General features: G+C 40.5%; 2 protein-coding genes and 1 long non-coding RNA gene across 30 annotated transcripts in view; 1 reads left to right on the top strand and 2 right to left on the bottom strand.

Annotated features, from left to right (window-relative positions):
• Positions 1-5,519: 5,519 nt before the first annotated feature.
• Positions 5,520-10,697, bottom strand: LOC107221726 (sphingomyelin synthase-related protein 1). Of its 6 annotated transcripts, none has more exons than XM_046737590.1 (6): positions 10,509-10,697; positions 8,403-8,784; positions 7,592-7,923; positions 7,325-7,474; positions 7,095-7,249; positions 5,520-7,008 (listed from the first exon to the last, which is right to left on the bottom strand). In XM_046737590.1, the coding sequence occupies exons 2-6, from the start codon at positions 8,703-8,705 to the stop codon at positions 6,581-6,583; spliced, it is 1,368 nt and encodes a 455-aa protein (XP_046593546.1). In that variant the 5' UTR covers positions 8,706-8,784; positions 10,509-10,697; the 3' UTR covers positions 5,520-6,580. The 6 variants fall into 6 exon arrangements, with proteins under 6 accessions (XP_046593546.1, XP_046593633.1, XP_046593481.1 ...); XM_046737677.1 differs by lacking the exon at positions 10,509-10,697 and adding an exon at positions 10,255-10,272; XM_046737525.1 differs by lacking the exon at positions 10,509-10,697 and adding an exon at positions 9,791-10,245.
• Positions 10,698-12,474: 1,777 nt separating this feature from the next.
• LOC107221739 (bestrophin-2) overlaps positions 12,475-19,199 on the bottom strand; it is a 36,644-nt gene continuing 29,919 nt past the window's right edge. For 19 of the 23 annotated variants that reach the window (XM_046736109.1, XM_046736018.1, XM_046735738.1 and 16 more), the window contains 9 exons: positions 16,150-16,710; positions 15,902-16,036; positions 15,642-15,808; positions 15,166-15,323; positions 14,662-14,892; positions 14,487-14,567; positions 14,196-14,347; positions 13,897-14,037; positions 12,475-13,756 (listed from right to left, as the gene is read on the bottom strand). In XM_046736109.1, the coding sequence (XP_046592065.1) occupies positions 12,778-13,756; positions 13,897-14,037; positions 14,196-14,347; positions 14,487-14,567; positions 14,662-14,892; positions 15,166-15,323; positions 15,642-15,808; positions 15,902-16,036; positions 16,150-16,328 (2,223 nt within the window). In that variant the 5' untranslated portion in view covers positions 16,329-16,710 and the 3' untranslated portion in view covers positions 12,475-12,777. Of the gene's footprint in view, positions 13,757-13,896; positions 14,038-14,195; positions 14,348-14,486; positions 14,568-14,661; positions 14,893-15,165; positions 15,324-15,641; positions 15,809-15,901; positions 16,039-16,149; positions 16,711-16,946; positions 17,018-19,199 lie in introns of those variants that run through there. The other 4 variants (XM_015660849.2, XM_015660848.2, XM_046736148.1 and 1 more) reach the window with 4 other exon arrangements.
• Positions 13,935-15,713, top strand: LOC124294159. The gene is made up of 3 exons (XR_006904062.1): positions 13,935-14,076; positions 14,181-15,024; positions 15,591-15,713. It is a non-coding gene; the product is annotated as an uncharacterized LOC124294159 (long non-coding RNA).

Genomic DNA, 19,199 nt, shown 5'->3' with positions numbered 1-19,199 from the left:
AAAAGAGCGTAGGACCAACAGGAGAGAAATGGCGAGCGAAAAAGCGCCTGCTGAAAAATGTCGAAGATTCGGGTTCCGGTTTTTTGGCCCTTACTTCTGATGCGTTGATCGCAGCGTATTGGGACTGCGCCTCATCGATTTCTCTCGCAAAATTACGTCGGAATAGTGCCACAATTAATCTATTCCAGCACTTTCCAAAATCGCGAAAATTTTCGCCAAAAATGGAAAGGGGTTAGCCTTACTTTTTTTTTGGGCAAAAAACTTTTGGTCTCAGATTCGATTTAAATGACCCTTGTCTGACCAATTGGACCCTCAGGAACTCAGAAATCGTAGCGAAAAGAGCGTAGGACCAACAGAAGAGAAATGGCGAGCGAAAAAGCACCTGCTGAAAAATGTCGAAAATTCGGGTTTTAGTTTTTTGGCCGTAACTTTTGATGCGTTGATAGCAGCGTATTGGGACTGCGCCCAATCGATTTCTCTTGCAAAATTACGTCGGAATAGTGCCACAATTGATCTATTTCAGCACTTTTGAAAATCGCGAAAATTTTCGCCAAAAATGGAAAGGGGTTAGCCTTACTTTTTTTTTGGGCAAAAAACTTTTGGTCTCAGATTCGATTTAAATGACCCTTGTCTGACCAATTGGACCCTCAGGAACTCAGAAATCGTAGCGAAAAGAGCGTAGGACCAACAGAAAAGAAATGGCGAGCGAAAAAGCACCTGCTGAAAAATGTCGAAAATTCGGGTTCTAGTTTTTTGGCCGTAACTTTTGATGCGTTGATAGCAGCGTATTGGAACTGCGCCCAATCGATTTCTCTTGCTAAATTACGTCGGAATAGTGCCACAATTAATCTATTTCAGCACTTTTGAAAATCGCGAAAATTTTCGCCAAAAATGGAAAGGGGTTAGCCTTACTTTTTTTTTGGGCAAAAAATTTTTGGTTTCAGATTCGATTTAAATGACCCTCATCTGACCAATTGGACCCTCAGGAACTCAGAAATCGCAGCGAAAAGAGCGTAGGACCAACAGGAGAGAAATGGCGAGCGAAAAAGCGCCTGCTGAAAAATGTCGAAGATTCGGGTTCCGGTTTTTTGGCCCTTACTTCTGATGCGTTGATCGCAGCGTATTGGGACTGCGCCCAATCGATTTCTCTCGCAAAATTACGTCGGAATAGTGCCACAATTGATCTATTCCAGCACTTTTGAAAATCGCGAAAATTTTCGCCAAAAATGGAAAGGGGTTAGCCTTACTTTTTTTTTGGGCAACAAACTTTTGGTCTCAGATTCGATTTAAATGACCCTCGTCTGACCAATTGGACCCTCAGGAACTCAGAAATCGTAGCGAAAAAAGCGTAGGACCAACAGGAGAGAAATGGCAAGCGAAAAAGCACCTGCTGAAAAATGTCGAAAATTCGGGTTCCGGTTTTTTGGCTGTAACTTTTGATGCGTTGATCGCAGCGTATTGGGACCTCGCCCAATCGATTTCTCTCGCAAAATTACGTCGGAATAGTGCCACAATTGATCTATTGCGGCACTTTTGAAAATCACGAAAATTTTCGCCAAAAATGGCAAGGGGTTAGCCTTACTTTTTTTTTGGGCAAAAAACTTTTGGTCTCAGATTCGATTTAAATGACCCTCGTCTGACCAATTGGACCCTCAGGAACTCAGAAATCGTAGCGAAAAGAGCGTAGGACCAACAGGAGAGAAATGCCGAGCGAAAAAGCACCTGCTGAAAAATGTCGAAAATTCGGAATCTAGTTTTTCGGCCGTAACTTTTGATGCGTTGATCGCAGCGTATTGGGACTGCGCCCAATCGATTTCTCTCGCAAAATTACGTCGGAATAGTGCCACAATTAACCTATTCCAGCACTTTTGAAAATCGCGAAAATTTTCGCCAAAAATGGAAAGGGGTTAGCCTTACTTTTTTTTTGGGCAAAAGACTTTTGGTCTCAGATTCGATTTAAATGACCCTCGTCCGACCAATTGGACCCTCAGGAACTCAGAAATCGTAGCGAAAAGAGCGTAGGACCAACAGGAGAGAAATGGCGAGCGAAAAAGCACCTGCTGAAAAATGTCGAAAATTCGGGTTCTAGTTATTTGGCCGTAACTTTTGATGCGTTGATCGCAGCGTATTGGGAACGCGCCCAATCGATTTCTCTCGCAAAATTACGTCGGAATAGTGCTACAATTGATCTATTCCAGCACTTTTGAAAATCGCGAAAATTTTCGCCAAAAATGGAAAGGGGTTAGCCTTACTTTTTTTTGGGCAAAAAATTTTTGGTTTCAGATTCGATTTAAATGACCCTCATCTGACCAATTGGACCCTCAGGAACTCAGAAATCGCAGCGAAAAGAGCGTAGGACCAACAGGAGAGAAATGGCGAGCGAAAAAGCACCTGCTGAAAAATGTCGAAAATTCGGGTTCTAGTTTTTTGGCCGTAACTTTTGATGCGTTGATCGCAGCGTATTGGGACTGCGCCCAATCGATTTCTCTCGCAAAATTACGTCGGAATAGTGCCACAATTAACCTATTCCAGCACTTTTGAAAATCGCGAAAATTTTCGCCAAAAATGGAAAGGGGTTAGCCTTACTTTTTTTTTGGGCAAAAAATTTTTGGTTTCAGATCCGATTTAAATGACCCTCATCTGACCAATTGGACCCTCAGGAACTCAGAAATCGCAGCGAAAAGAGCGTAGGACCAACAGGAGAGAAATGGCGAGCGAAAAAGCGCCTGCTGAAAAATGTCGAAGATTCGGGTTCCGGTTTTTTGGCCCTTACTTCTGATGCGTTGATCGCAGCGTATTGGGACTGCGCCTCATCGATTTCTCTCGCAAAATTACGTCGGAATAGTGCCACAATTAATCTATTCCAGCACTTTCCAAAATCGCGAAAATTTTCGCCAAAAATGGAAAGGGGTTAGCCTTACTTTTTTTTTCGGCAAAAAACTTTTGGTCTCAGATTCGATTTAAATGACCCTTGTCTGACCAATTGGACCCTCAGGAACTCAGAAATCGTAGCGAAAAGAGCGTAGGACCAACAGAAAAGAAATGGCGAGCGAAAAAGCACCTGCTGAAAAATGTCGAAAATTCGGGTTCTAGTTTTTTGGCCGTAACTTTTGATGCGTTGATAGCAGCGTATTGGGACTGCGCCCAATCGATTTCTCTTGCAAAATTACGTCGGAATAGTGCCACAATTAATCTATTTCAGCACTTTTGAAAATCGCGAAAATTTTCGCCAAAAATGGAAAGGGGTTAGCCTTACTTTTTTTTTGGGCAAAAAATTTTTGGTTTCAGATTCGATTTAAATGACCCTCAACTGACCAATTGGACCCTCAGGAACTCAGAAATCGCAGCGAAAAGAGCGTAGGACCAACAGGAGAGAAATGGCGAGCGAAAAAGCGCCTGCTGAAAAATGTCAAAGATTCGGGTTCCGGTTTTTTGGCCCTTACTTCTGATGCGTTGATCGCAGCGTATTGGGACTGCGCCTCATCGATTTCTCTCGCAAAATTACGTCGGAATAGTGCCACAATTAATCTATTCCAGCACTTTCCAAAATCGCGAAAATTTTCGCCAAAAATGGAAAGGGGTTAGCCTTACTTTTTTTTTGGGCAAAAAACTTTTGGTCTCAGATTCGATTTAAATGACCCTCGTCTGACCAATTGGACCCTCAGGAACTCAGAAATCGCAGCGAAAAGAGCGTAGGACCAACAGGAGAGAAATGGCGAGCGAAAAAGCACCTGCTGATAAATGTCGAAAATTCGGGTTCCGGTTTTTTGGCCCTTACTTTTGATGCGTTGATCGCAGCGAATTGGGACTGCGCCTAATCGATTACTCTCGCAAAATTACGTCGGAATAGTGCCACAATTAATCTATTCCAGCACTTTTGAAAATCGCGAAAATTTTCGCCAAAAATGGAAAGGGGTTAGCCCTACTTTTTTTTTGGGGAAAAAAACTCTTGGTCTCAGATTCGATTTAAATGACCCTCGTCTGAACAATTGGACCCTCAGGAACTCAGAAATCGTAGCGAAAAGAGCGTAGGACCAACAGGAGAGAAATGGCGAGCGAAAAAGCACCTGCTGAAAAATGTCGAAGATTCGGGTTCTGGTTTTTTGGCCCTTACTTTTGATGCGTTGATCGCAGCGTATTGGGACTGCGCCTAATCGATTTCTCTCGCAAAATTACGCCGGAATAGTGCCACAATTAATCTATTCCAGCACTTTTGAAAATCGCGAAAATTTTCGCCAAAAATGGAAAGGGGTTAGCCTTACTTTTTTTTCGGGCAAAAAACTTTTGGTCCCAGATTCGATTTAAATGACCCTCATCTGACTAATTGGACTCTCAGGAACTCAGAAATCGCAGCGAAAAGGGCGTAGGACCAACAGGAGAGAAATAGCGATTGAAAAAGCACCTGCTGAAAAATTTCGAAATCACAGGTTCCCGTTTATTGGCTGTAACTTTCGATGCGTTGATCGCAGCGTATTGGGATTGTCCGCAACTGTTTTTTTCAATACGTCGATGTAGAGAATCACGAAGTCAATCTGATCATATTTCGACATAGGTTAATTTGTGATCGGAACCATCTAAATCATTTATAGCTTTCGAATTCTAACGCACAGACCCTCATATTTCAGAAACTAGTAACCCAACGGACAAAGTTTTTTTCTTTCCTCTCGTAATTTCACATATGCTGTTTTCAGCAAGTTTAGGCTTGAGCCGAATGAGTCTCTCCTGTAAAACAACATCTACATAGCTTCCGAATGATGTTTTCTCAACAAACCTCGAAGTTGTCCAATAATGATTAGGAAAGATCATATATTATATTCGTAACACCTTCTTGAAGGTATATTTTATCTAATCTATTATATTATTTTTCACTAAGCGATACTGACATATCTCACGGACTTGATCATTTACATTCATTTCCGTTTCAACGGACGAGTTACGTAAGAACCAGATAGATATCGCCGAAATAGGCGTGCAACTACGTTTTGCAAATATATCGACAAAAGCGTTATAGATTCACAATAACCGTTAGCTGAGGTTACATGCACACTGCTATTCAACAAAGCGGACACACCGAATATTGCGTGTCCATTTTTAGTATGCGTTGGCCCAAGCAATGACTAACACTGGAGCAAAGCCCAACCTTATCTCGTGAAAAATATTCATTTCTAATGCAGGTGCATGGTAACTCTCTTGTTGTAGAATCGTTGAACTCATATGAGATCCAGACTCCCAAGGAAGTGCCAGACTGCACCGACTTCAAGTCGATCCCGGATGAGCCAGTACTAGATTACAAGAAAACTTAATGTGGACAGATTTTTCAATTTTTTAACTATCTCACTACTCAAGATTTTCCAATCATGGGTCTACCTAATGACAAAGAGTCATACACGTTCTCAGTTAACGTTCCATTCTTCTCGTTGACCTTCAACATCTTGTACTTGTGCCAATTTAAATTATTCATGCTTTAAACAAATTTTTAAAATAATTGCGGTAGCTGAGGAGGAGAGAGAATTGGTTACTTTGTTTGAAAAACACTTGTTTTATTGACGCTATAAACTAGAAGTCCGGTATAAAATCTTTAACCTTATGAATTTTAATTACTTATTGAAAATAGTTTCTCAATTTACTCGAGAATTAGTTGACCGTGTCTGCGGTCGAATAGCAATCATTCTAATTCTATCCAGTTTCTCAAACTTCAACTTATAGTCAGAATGTTACAGCAAATTTGTTCAAGATGTAATGGCTAATGAATCAGTCTATAAATAATATATTCCGCAAATGGAAAACCTATATGTATATATACACAACTAAATATGTATAACTAATGATCTTTGTGCTCTATTGGCTCAATAGCAATATATGTATCATTATTTGGCAAAAGTAAATTGTAATTGTGCGACTTACTTTACGTCTTAACATAATAAACAAATAATTTACGCTAGATTTTTCATTTTAATAATGACATAGTGAGCGAATAGTATAATAATGTTATCATATTATATTTAGGGTGCTACAGATGTCATTATAAAATTGTGTTTGTTAAAGCACGAAGTGTTTGCTTTAAAATATATCGGATAAGCATCGTGGGCGCATATTTCCTTTTCCTCTGTCTATCAAATCTTATTTTCCATTTTTCTCCATGTTTTTCTAGTTTGCATGTATAAAAATAGTTTGTAGCCAAGCTGATTAAAGTATTTCTAAAAATATCTTATCATCAATTTAGGTCGACGTGATATTTACGGCACCATGATTTTCATTTTGGACTAGAATATACAATGTATACTAACTACGTAGTAAAAAGATTAGCATTTAACGGGAATGTGATCATCAGTTCCGTATATATTGCCGTTGAAACTGATACGTGCGAAACTTGACCGTTTACACAATAAGTAATAGATACACAGAGACATCTCCGAATCGATCGAATGCGTCTCATTGAGATTACAGAAACAACGGCAATATGCATACAATTCATTCACATATGGATTCATGCATACGTACAAAGCGAAGTTCACTAAAGGAATAACAATTTTTTTGAATTCGTAATATTATAATACACCTTGTAAAAATTGACGTAACGTTAAAGTTTCTTTTTTTTACCACTATCGCCGCCTCTGCCATTCGACGGAACTTCCTCAACGTTGTTGCAAAGCTGGGCTTTGTGAAACGAGATGTGAGAATGAACGAAATTGAACACATCCTTTCCGGCACATATCAAATTGCAAATGATCTCTGAAGGGGATTCATACTCGTTTGGAACAATCCCGTCAACCGACGACTCGAAGAAGCTGAACAGTGGAAACCAAATTCTTGTTCGATTGGAATCCCGTTGCATTAAGGCTTGATTGTTAGCCAGTGTATGATAATACAAAAAGAGTCGAGAAGTTATGTAAAATGCAACAAACACGTCGATAGAGTAGTGCTCGTGCGCTGCCAGAATAAAAAATATTCCAAACATATTAAGCATCCACGTGAACGTGTGTAGGAAGTACAACTGCCTTGATGTATCTGAAAATGAAAAGATTAAGTTGATAGTGTTACTCTCCATTCCTTACTGCAATTTGATATTAGCTATACTGAATAATGTAGCTTACATTCAGTTATGAAGAAGTTCAACATAGTTAATGCCACTGTATGCCCGCTGAACATGTAATCACCGCAAGTTCGAACTCCTTGAATGGACATACCGGCGCCTCTCCAGATTACATACGCCATAGATATCTTGTTGTAGAGTTCACCATACGCAGTCCTGTAAAAAGACAATAATGTATAATCAGTACTGAAAATCACGTTTACTTACGTCGAAATGAGATCTTATACGTACGCATACCCCGACCATTCTTCATCAGACCCCTTCCTTGGCTGACACTGCAGATGAGCACCAGGTACAGACAGAGAAGTTATGAGCATGGTCACGCATCTCAAAAGGAAGACTGTCCCGGACAGGGCAAAGAACCTTCGTAGTAATATAAACCTGGTGAAAATGTCAAGTCTAGATTAAAATAGGTTTCGCAGAATACAAACAGTTTTGAGGTAAAAATCTGAAATAAACTTTATATAATGAGGAATGTGATTCGATATACTATATTACCTATATCTGTGAAAGATAAGCACCACCAGCCAAATGGCAAACAGTAACGTCCCTGTTACTTCACACATATCGAAAGCCCACGGTATGTGTGGAACATTATCTAAAAATATGTCTGGTAATGGTGGGTATTTTTTCATATCAGGTACTCGATCGTGAACAATGACCATAACGAAGGCAGTGATCCATGTGACAATGAAGAGGTACCCTAAGCTTATGAAAGTTTTCCAAATTTCTGGTGGTAGATGAGATGCTTGGCCATCTTCAGACACGGATGCCGAGTACGACTCGTGTTCCATAGAGGCGTCATTGTTAACCACTCCATTGCTGGGTACCTGAAACATCAGTAAAACATTGACTCCAATACTGACTAATTTTGAATAATAATAATAATACCATGTTCGACCGTATCTACTTTGTTCGGAAAGTTGAATTCAAAGATTAGTAAGTAATATATGCGTGAAAAATTGTCACATGACTTCCAGTGTCATTTTACTTCAATTGAAAATTAGTTGTTGAACAGAATAGAGCTGAACACAGAACTATTGAAACTACAGAGAACATATTCAGGAAGTTGAATAAAAAATTTGATTTGCTTCGCCTGAATCGTTTATAAGTAATCAACACAAATGTAAGCAAATGTGCTAATTGATAGGTTCCATGACCCATAGAGCAGCTCTGTGGGAAAGGTCGATTGGGCCTGAACCAGTACTCTCTGTCACCCTTACCAAAACTAGTGAACCGCTCTAACTCTTAATATTTTTTATCTATACATTCGTAGCTTGACAAATTTCAGCCTTGCTCATTTACTCACATCTTGGCGTTGATGAGTATAGTAAGTGGTCGATGGGAACAAGTCGATCTGTCCCAACTCGTACAAAGTAGTGATGTTGTCTCTTTGCAACTGTTTAATACTGATGTGCAGTCTTTTGATATCTCCAATGCATCTGATACTCATCACTTCAGGCTTCAGATCCTCTTCCGTTAGGGTCAAGAGTGCTCTGCCATCTATTGAATGTACATTTTCAAAAGCGTCCTTAAATCGGCAATGACCATTTTCTTCCAACCAGATTGCAACATCTTGGGTTGTCCAGTCCGCCACACTCTTAGTGACCATTTTTCTGATTATGCATTAATTTGGTTATCGTATATTTTTCTAACTGTGCGTTTTGCCGGTTGGAATACAGTAAAGTTTTCTGGAAAATGATAGGATTAAGTAAATACAGTAGTAACATTAGACATGTTAGTATGGATAACGAGAATGTCTATTATATATTTGGTATTAAATATAACAATCCATTGTAGGGGGTGATGAGACTTTATAATTTTTGTTAGAACACTAAGAATTTAGTTTATAAATTATGAATAGTGCTCAGCTACAATACTGCGACATACCGATTGACATTCAAATAGAGAAATACATCGTCAGACAGCTAAGAAGTTAAAATTAAAATACACTTCTCATGGCTGCAATAAAAGGGCAATTAGAGGTGTTCCGTATCTAGAAATAGAATGTCCAAAGTGAGTGTCGCCTCCACCAATTTTGAGTTTAGCGAACAGCGAGTATATAAAAGTTATAGTAGATAAAACTAAAGAGTGTATATACGTATTACTACATTAAAATTTTATCACTATGACTGTGTCACAATTCTCTCATTACCGAGGAACTGCAATTGTCCAGCTAATGTTGTGCGGAAATATGCATGAACGTTTCAACAAAGGTCAGTGTAATGAATTTCGAAGAGAAAAAAAAAATTACTGCTTCCCAATATTTGAATCATCAGGAATAGTGCAACAAGTGAGAAATAACTGCAGATCTATTGCGACTTTTATCAGTCATTATATCAGCTGTGCGGGTAAAATGAAGAGCTAAGCATGTGATATTTTAAAAATAAATACATGTATACGCACGTACGTACAGACATGCTACAAAGAAAACTTGTTATTTAGCAACAATTGGCTCAACGATTGACGGTTATAGGTCACGAAATACGTCTACCAAATTAGATAACACTTATCGCGTACATCAGCATGCGCAAAATTCTATCCAGAAGACAAGAAACGTTTACAGTACGTGTAGAAAATGAGGACATAACAGTACATGTGAGCGGAACACTCGCTGCACTGCCTGATCCTGCCTGCCAGCGACGCGTGTTGCATAGATGCATGGGTGAAATTTTACTCAAATTCTACAATACGTGCCTGGGAAAGTATCAGCGTATTACCAGAATTACACCTCGACGATGCGCTGTCTCTTCTTGTAGAAAAGGAACAATCGGAATAACGTGGAACGCAACATCAGCGACGGAGAAGATTCTGAACCGAGAATCAAAATAAAGTACACTACGAATTGTTTGACGACTCGCGAGCTCTTGCGGAGCACAGCTGACCAGCTGAACGAACGCGGGTCAATTGGAACGCGCCATGTTACGGTATGTACCGAAGTTTTTCCAAGATCCCTCCCTCCGACAGTCGATCGAGTTGCCCGTACGCGCAGGGATGACTCATCGGTCGGTAAGAAAGAGCGGTACGACAGCGTCACGAGCGCGTCGGATGGACTCTGTCGCGGTTCAAAGGTATATTGGTGTAGTACAGTACAGAGATAACCGAGAGATAAAGAGTGACCAGAAATTCAATTGAACCCGTTGAGTTGACCAAAATCTTACCGTACGACGATGTTGAATCTGATAGCAATTTCGAGTTACGTGTTGCTGAAAAAAAAAAATAGAATAAGCGAAGTTTCAAGCGACAAAAACTATACGCACGTACCAAATCTTGTCAAATTCAAATTCGCCTGTAGCCCCACGCAACTATGCACTGCCTTAAAAAGAATATCGAAAATACGAAGAAGCGTACGTTTCGAAATTCCCCAGTTTTACTGTAGCGAGAGCTGATTTGGGTCTATTTCCTGTATACGTACGTGTCGTCAAACGAACTCCCGATCGGCGTAGAATCGAGGATGTCTAAGTAAACTGAGGTGTTTCAATAACAATAATAAGAAGAATAATTACACGGCACAGCGGAGTACCAGGCAATTTCTTTGTACGGCAAATTATACGCTCGATTTAACACTGGAGCAGGTGAATGTCGCAAATGACGAATATGAACTGACCTAAACGCGCAATGACCGTTTCGCATATCCTATTATGTCTATATCGTACATAGGCGTGATGGATATGCGCATAAGAGATTTACGATACTAATATCAGCACCAATAACAGCAACTATAATCGATGTCGAAATATCGATGAAAACATACAGTACAGAGTATCATTCTATTTACAGATCACATCCTACTACTATGTACTGCATATTGGCAGAGCTGTATTCATGGCACGTGACATGTGCGTGTCAATTGCCACAAGAATATATTTGTAGCTTTTACCATTTCATACCGCATATTATATTTAAAATTCTGATGCGTTGATACGCTGTTCGTCGCGAGAACCCGAGCTTTGTACTTTACATACATACGATAAGGCCTGAAAATATAGTACAGAATACTTTTGTTCGGACATGGCATTATATAATACCTGTACGTATGCGTTGGTCGTGTTATTTTTCCTGCCAGCTCTTGAACGATGATATCCATTCCAAATCGTTCAATTTACGATGACCGATTCCGTGAACTATGTAGTAAAAGTTATCATTGCATCGATGTAATTAGTGTGTCCATCGACAGTTAGCACCTCATAAGTACATCGAATTCCTGTGTGCTCACCGCAGCAATCAATCGCTAGATAATTACAGAGATAGCATTTATTCGACACTATTTACTTATACCTTCTACCGTAGTAAACGATTGTGTTTACTCATCAAAATAAATGCTTAAATAGACATCCGGTAGTGTTAATCGCAAACGGGAGTACAAAAAATGGTGTACAATGATCTTGACTTGAATACTTACTCAAGTGTTTCAAAATACTGCGAATATGCATTTCAAGGACATATACCGAACGGCCTTAACCTTGGCTTGAAACAGAGACGGGTCACGAGACGAGAAAAATATCATTTCAACCATGAAAATATTTCCAAATAAAAATACTATAGATTTTGCCTCACAATTAAATAAGCGATTGTTTTGGAACGCAGTTCAGACTGTTTCTATTGTTCGACCTCCCGTTATAAAAACGACCGAGCATCTTATAGGATTTGTAATTATAACCTGATTATAAACCGTGCAGATATAATCACCCCATTTTATGCTAGAGCACGTAGAAGCTGGTGAGTGATATACGTTACGGGAAAAATTCTGCGAGTGTATCATTGCCTGAAATTGGTTGACTTCCTCTGCCTTAGGGATACGAATTTTTTTTCTATACCTATTGCAATGATGTTTCAATTTATGTAACTAAAATGGGGCCCAGGCTGCTGCGCTCCTAAAAAAACAACAGCGCACGTAGACTATAAGTACAGCCACGGTCACGGCTATTTGTTGCCCTTGAGATAGGCAATATAAATTGAACGTGTAACTCCGGTTGCCTAACCGAGAGGCGACAGATGCCGTGACCGTGGCTACACATGCGATAAGCCGCGTACTTCAACTATCGGGCAGTAGAAATGATTTTTTCTTTCATTATATAGCTCAGATTCAATGAAATGTTCAATTACTTGATCGAGCTCCGATCTTCAAGATAGCTACAGATTTACTTGTGCATTTGCAAATGCACTCACGTAACTGTTCTAAATTTGTGGGGCCGGATAATATTAGATATCGTATCTAGATCTGTATGTGCGTCACGCAGTAATCATTATTGAATTCAAAGTTCAATTAATTATCTTCTGCGCGGGTATAAATTCGCTATGTAATTTGTTTTTTTTCTGAAAATGTTACGATCTGTTAACAAAGACAAAATGTGATAGATATTACATTGCCATAGAAGAGATCACTGTAAAAATATCCCTTATTATATTTTACTCTCACATTCTGCATATAAGATACATTCTTGCAAATCTATAATATTAAGTATACTATTGAAAAACAGGGTCAATTTCACCCCTTTGATTTTCCATACATTCGTATAAATTCTTCATAAAATTGCAGAGTGTAATCGATTGTCTTTTATACCTATACATTTTACTCCCTATCAACTAATTAGTCCTGCTATCGTGTACCGTTTTACATTTGGAAGACATCAGAACGTTGCACATTTACTTATACAGATAGCCTGGAAACCAAAATTATCCGACTAGTTTTCGGATATATGAAAAATTTTGTCCGACGACGTTTTGCACTGAGTTTTGTGGGCCTGATTATCATCGCCTGAAGGACACTCCAAGGAGCAGTCAGCACTCGAGGTGTCCGAATCCCTGTTTCTCCGCTGGCAGGAGTTATAATTTTCGTTTAAAGCACAGAGATTCGGCGTGCTTGCAGCTGTCTGGGCAATGATTATCTGAGCAGTTGGAACGCTGCCGATGGTTTTCCTCCGATTGGTCGGCTCGCCTGTATCGTCAACGACAGATTTCCACCGAACACCCTTTTTCTTACCGCTCCCCATCGACTTGTGCCGTCGAACAAGATACTTGGGAGAGTTATGCGTTCGCAAAAGAGGCCGCGAGCGCGTGTTGTGTTGGCAAAAGTTTTTGCGACGTACGCACGAATGTTTTTGACACGTTTCCAAACGGTTCTCATCATGAGCACTATCCCAACTGCAGTTGGTACTATTTTCCTCCCTCTTCTTGTAGCTACTAGGCGACAATCGCTCTTGGGAAAACGCCGTGTTAACAATGCCCTGCACACCGCATTGCACGGCGTTCCGAACTTGTTCAACGGGCACAGATTGCTCGCCCCCGTTATAATGGGGGCACTGCTTCACCTTGAGAGAACTTTTTCTCTGTGGAGTATAATTAACGTCTATGGTCTCTGTCGCAGGCACGGGCATTGCGGAAAGCTGCATGTCTCCGGCATTTTGTGCGTTGTACCGCGCAATGTTCGTGGCGCTTGGCCACGGTTGGAGATTCGCGGTGACCTTTCCAGTGCCAAAAAACGATTTTTTCGCCGCCTGAGGCGTAACGTTGTAGAGGGACTTTGACGCGAGCTTTTTCACAGCATCTGCTATCGTTCGGTGTTCTCTTTCCGATTCGATCGAAGCCTCACCAAACTGGATAATGGTTTCAGAAAGGTTTCGAGGTAATCGCGGAGTAGCTGGAGGGGACTCGCTGATCTGGCTGAAACAAACGAAATTAACTTACTAACGATCATGACTCCAGATATTCAATTTGCCTTATTTCTCTCTTTGTATTCGACGTTCTTATTTAAGCTTAGGTATGGAAACTGCATAACTGTTTCTAATCAGCTTCAACCTTACCGCCTGTTATTGAGTGGACTATCAGTCGCATGAGTAGCTAGGCTCACTGATGACGCACGCGGCGTTGGTAACGTCGCTCCGGTCTCTTCAAGTTCTTCGGAAATGTCGGGTAAAAACATGGTTTGTTTTTCTTCCGGTACCCTAGACACGCGCATGGTTTAAATATTGTAAAATTTGAAGGTAAGAAAGTCTATCGGACTCTAAAGAGCCTAAGTGTGAAAGTCGAAAATATTCAATAGAGTGCCATAATTTTTGCTCAATTGTTGATGAATAATTCACAATAGAAGTGGGGGACTTACGTCATATTGGCAACACTTCCACGGTACGTTTTCTTCTTATAAGGAACCGATGCTTCAGTGTACGGAAGCGTCAAGTCCTCGGTGTCGAAGTAAATATCTTTAACTAGCGGTGGACATCTCATCATCAAAGTATCAACACCCAAATAGGATACCTGCGAAAAAGTAATCGTTTGCTAATTTATCACTCTGGCAAAATGTCCAACTTTCGACGTATGTTTGAAATATCGAGATTTACAAATTGTGTAGATCAGTGTCCAATTGCAATACTTTGTTTGACTACCCGTCAGTTACCTTTGTATGCCTGTCGATCAGCCAGTTCAACTCAAAGTCCTCATCATCATCTCCGAATGGATTGATCAGTTGCTCGGCAACCTATAAAAAATCGTAGCTCAACTGATCTGCAGCTTACTGTACGGCAGAAAGTATTTGAATTCTGTCTGATATTGGTCAAAAAGCTGTGAAGTACCTTGAGCAATCCCATGAAGAAGAAGAACTGCAAAATCGTGAAAAGTGGCAGGTAGATGTCGACTTGCATTTGGAACGGCTTTTTAGCTCCTTCTATGTACTGACGACCAACGAGAGCAATTGCGAAGAAGCTGTACGTCGCCAAAGTAACGACTTGGGTGTACACCAATGGAATCGACACCCAGTCGTAGCTCCATAGAAGACCGCATTTGGACCGAAATTCGTTAAATTCCTGTGTCGATAAGAAAACCGGATGTAAGATCTACGCTTTGTGAATCTACTTGAACGTTCAAGCGGGGACTTTAAATTCGATCGAAAAATATATATGGCTTTTACTGAATCACAATGGTCTACTAGTCTCGGTGTAATTATTAAATTTGGAATGCTTTTTAGTATTAGGTTTATCAGATTTACATCTGCACTGTTTTATCCATGATTAACTTGTTGAAGCAAAACTCGCTTCATATTAATTGATTATTGCCCAACGAGAAGGTTTGCTACGAACCTCCATTATTATCTTCAGCCCCTGCGAATCCGTCAACCGTTGGCTATGACGTGCTTCCTTTAGTAAATTGATAAACCACGTGCATGGTATCCAGTAAGTGTTGAACTCCACGCTGGGTACGGATTGGAACAGCTCTAGTTCCAAAGCAGTCATAAAACCTGTTGAGCAAACACGACCGCGGCTGAATAAATTCGCAACAAATTCGAATCAAAGCCACTTCAAAGATGAGCCGTTTTGCATGGACAATGATAGAAAATAGCACAAAAGTATAGTTGGTTCGTTCCTATTCATAGTTCAGACGACGGCGGGACATATAGTTCATTGAAGAATGTAGACGTAGCCAATAGACGGTCCAACTATACTTTTTCCTCAGTGACTCAGCTTGTACTCTCAGATATCTCGTAAAGTCGAATTCTTACCAACAGGTGCCAGACGACTGTGAATCGGCTTTCGCAACATGCTTGAATTTTTCTCACCTGAATCGACGACGTGGTCGAGGGTTGGAAAACGCCTTTTAACAGCTGAGCTGATTGAACGGAGGACCAGAATCAAGGAGAGATTTAGGTACCGCATTAAGGACCTCCTCAGTACACGTCCATACTCGTCATTACCAGTCACATAAAGCGCCACGGAATGCATCACTCTTAAACGTGATGAATATGGCTTTAATGCATGCTATGCGGAGCAATACAAATCGGATTGTAAAACTTGATCACGCTTATTCTCTTAAACTCACTTATCAGGCCAAGGTATGGCCATGTATTGTTCCCACCACCGACCAGCCACGTATGATACGTAAAATCCGAGCACAAAACTCAGAGGAATCAAGCTGATGAAAGTGTCACAGTATACCACGATCTGTTCAAAATCTCTGAAAGAAATAGTTTTACATACGTGTTCATCTATCGAATCTTAAAAACTCCACTGTGAACCTCCTTAGAGGTGAAAGACATTTGTGACACTGGAAAAGTACTATAAACGAACCTTTTTTGGGTGGCGGTAAATACGTTGCGGTAAAGGGTTGAAAGAATGGCGAAGAGTACCAGGAAGAGTAGAAGTTCCCTGTAGATCAGTTTGTACAGTGATCCACGCCACATAAGCAGCAGCCTGGTGAAACCCCCGCTAGTTGAGCTTGCAACTTCATATTGATACGAGACCGTCATTATGCAATGCCAACTTCACTTGCTACCCCGTTTCAGACTGTCTTTGTCCTCGCAACCTTGAACATCTTTTTCGTAACGCTTTTGCTCATTTCGCACGTCCCAGGATGAACATAACTCACTGGATCAGGGGATGGTTGACAAATATGTAGTCGAAGCAATGGATCGCCCCGTATAATCGCCGCGTCTTTTCCACATCATCACAAACCATTCGCAGTCACGTCGATGTGCAGAGTTTTGCGCCCTGAATATTCGAGGCCTCATTTTACATGCTAACAGCAATTGACATTGTTTCTCTTGCGGTTTCGATCTGCGACCTCTTTTCAGAACACATCGCTCTTGAAATCGTGATGGTATAGGCACACGATAAAACTGATATATGACCCTGAAAAATTCACAACGATTTAATGGGAATGTCCCAGGGTGAGAGGGCAAGGCAATACCAAGAGCTTGCGAGGTACGACGAACTTGCTCTTGGAAAAGCGCTAGGCCGTCCTTGACAAACTCAAGGGAAAAAACCGGGCGTGTCATGTACTCTGAATATTTTCGCTTTTAAAATACCGCTCATACTGCAGCAGCAATCTTTGCCGGAAATAACCGCTGAAGGATTGTAGTACATACATCAGGACAGTAGGTGCGTTTGGGTCGGGGAAGAATCCACGTTCATTTCCATCCAAGATGCGCATTGCCCTCTGTAGTTATTTTCGCAACATTTATTGCTTTGTCCGATTTATCAAACGTGTTCATTTCTACTGCGTGACAAATTGCTACTCAAATTTGGGGAGGTATGCATGTTGAACCGATGCCTAAAGTAGAGATGAAAGAAATGATCTGCAACTAGCTGCAGAAAGTTGTGATGAGGACGGATTCGCGATGTAACGACGTTGTTAATAAGATCGTTCGCCAATCTTGTATTTTGTAAACGATCCTAGTCGTTTCTCTGCAGTTTCCGGTCAACCTCATGTGTTATTACAAAATAAACACGAAAACGGATCATTAAAAAGTCTTACGACATGCACTGAATCCATAAAAGCAAAACGATCGGCGTTATGAATCGTGCATGCGAAATCGGATTACGATCGTGTTTTAAATTCAATAACTAATCGTCGTTCTGTTTATGTAATAACCAAACCACGTTGGAAATGACGCGATGCCATAGGGTGATCTATGAAAACGCGAATTTCGCTTCATTACAGCTAACTCCAATTGTTTCGAGTATCTACAGCTGGAACAGAGAGCACCAGATCAAACACTCAAAGTATAGACGCTTGACATTTATGGCGGGTGATTTGAATCGTACGCGGTTAAAGACTGAAAATATAATTCGGATGCTTCCCGCCTTTGTTGACCAAGTCGATCAATCGTGTGGCTTATGAGAGTGGAGGTCATTCTGTTCTCTTTGAGACACGCCGTAGAGCCTCGCAGCGTGGGAATCGCGCCAGTATGCAGCCCGGCGGTAAATATAGCTGTGTCCAAAAATGATTTCGCCTGAGAAAATAGTTTTATATTAGATTTCCGGGGCTGTCCAATCGCGTTTACCCGGCTTGCTCGTTTCAATCATGAGATAATGATATCGCGCTACCTTTTCTCCAATACAGGCGAATGATTCTTGCGCCGTTTGATCGCCGCAGAACATCGAAACTGTTCATTAAGTTCTAATTTTGATCAGGCATGACGCAAACGAGCAAAAAGATGAAAAATTAGCTATTACTTGTTCGTCAAAAAATCATAAAATTATAATGGTTCATTTAGTTTGAAGTCGAAGAGATATTACGATTCGACCTCTGTCAATTCGGTATAGCGACTGTTCGTATTTTAATATAAGTATATTTATTCGAGCAAAACCTTAGAGTCCAAAATCTGAATACGAGAATAGAAATAAAATAATAATAATAATAAGAGTAATGACATGCCGCGAAAAATGCTCGGAGCGTTGACTTACCCTCATTGGTCATTGCACCGAGTGATTGACCCAGTGAAGAATGTGTTAACAGGATATTGTTATGCATTTTTTCACTCTTATATAAATATTTGCTTCCTTTAGAGCCACCGAGAATGCCGGGTTTGTAAACATTCCTGGATAAATATGACTACACAGGCAATATCGGCTTGGAATGCTTGCACCGTGATTAACCGCATGCAGAGCATTAAATTCATGGCACCGCGTGACGAACACGTCACGTACCTAACGGAAGATAACTAATACGATCAGAATCATGCGTCTGAAACGAATTTATGGAAATTAATAAATCACGATAGATTCCCAATTTTGTTTTCATCGTTTCGTAACGAGTTTAAAAGAATTTCGATGGAGAAAACCATCGGCTTCGGACAGTGTAACACTTGCTAACACTCGATCTATAGAATACAGATGGTTGAGTTAGTTCCCTCCATTCGTTTCTTGGCGAACGTCAGCGGAAAGCTTTTTGGAAAATTGTTAGCTCGTACAAGTTGACGACAAACTGATTTCATCTCACACGACACGTTGAAGGCGGCATAAAGTAGGTGCACCGGTTATGCGCTATTCCGCAACCGCCGCGGAGAAGAATTTTCAGCCACAGAGTGCTGTGCAGTCGGGTATCAAGGTGGAACGAGAGTGTTTACAAGCATTCTTAAACGTTCCTTAACGGTAAGTGATCAAAAATAAAATGATAAAATGCACGTTTGCAATTTTTGGTATTTTATACCTTGAAGCACAGTTCCCAAAACGATGAAACCACTTGATCAAACAGGATGGTCACAAGGTTTTGATAAGATCATCAAGGACCTGCATGGATCGGATAATTTGCAGTGTATCATGTTTACGTTTATCAACGCGGATTAATTAGACGAGCGATTGAAACAATATGAAGCAATGATTTCAGCAAATATTTC

This window comes from Neodiprion lecontei, chromosome 1 (assembly GCF_021901455.1).
Source record: "Neodiprion lecontei isolate iyNeoLeco1 chromosome 1, iyNeoLeco1.1, whole genome shotgun sequence".
Classification (NCBI taxonomy): Eukaryota; Metazoa; Arthropoda; class Insecta; order Hymenoptera; family Diprionidae; genus Neodiprion; species Neodiprion lecontei.
Note: the sequence above shows the minus strand (reverse complement) of the source record. Positions and strands in the feature narration are given on the sequence as shown.

Bases quoted from the DNA above. Each gene is read 5' to 3' on its own strand.
- LOC107221726 (XM_046737590.1), bottom strand. From the start codon at position 8,705: ATGGTCACTAAGAGTGTGGCGGACTGGACAACCCAAGATGTTGCAATC. The intron at 7,924-8,402 runs GTGAGTAAATGA...CTGATGTTTCAG, and splicing joins ATACTCATCAACGCCAAGAT to GTACCCAGCAATGGAGTGGT. The intron at 7,250-7,324 runs GTACGTATAAGA...GTCTTTTTACAG, and splicing joins GAAGAATGGTCGGGGTATGC to GACTGCGTATGGTGAACTCT.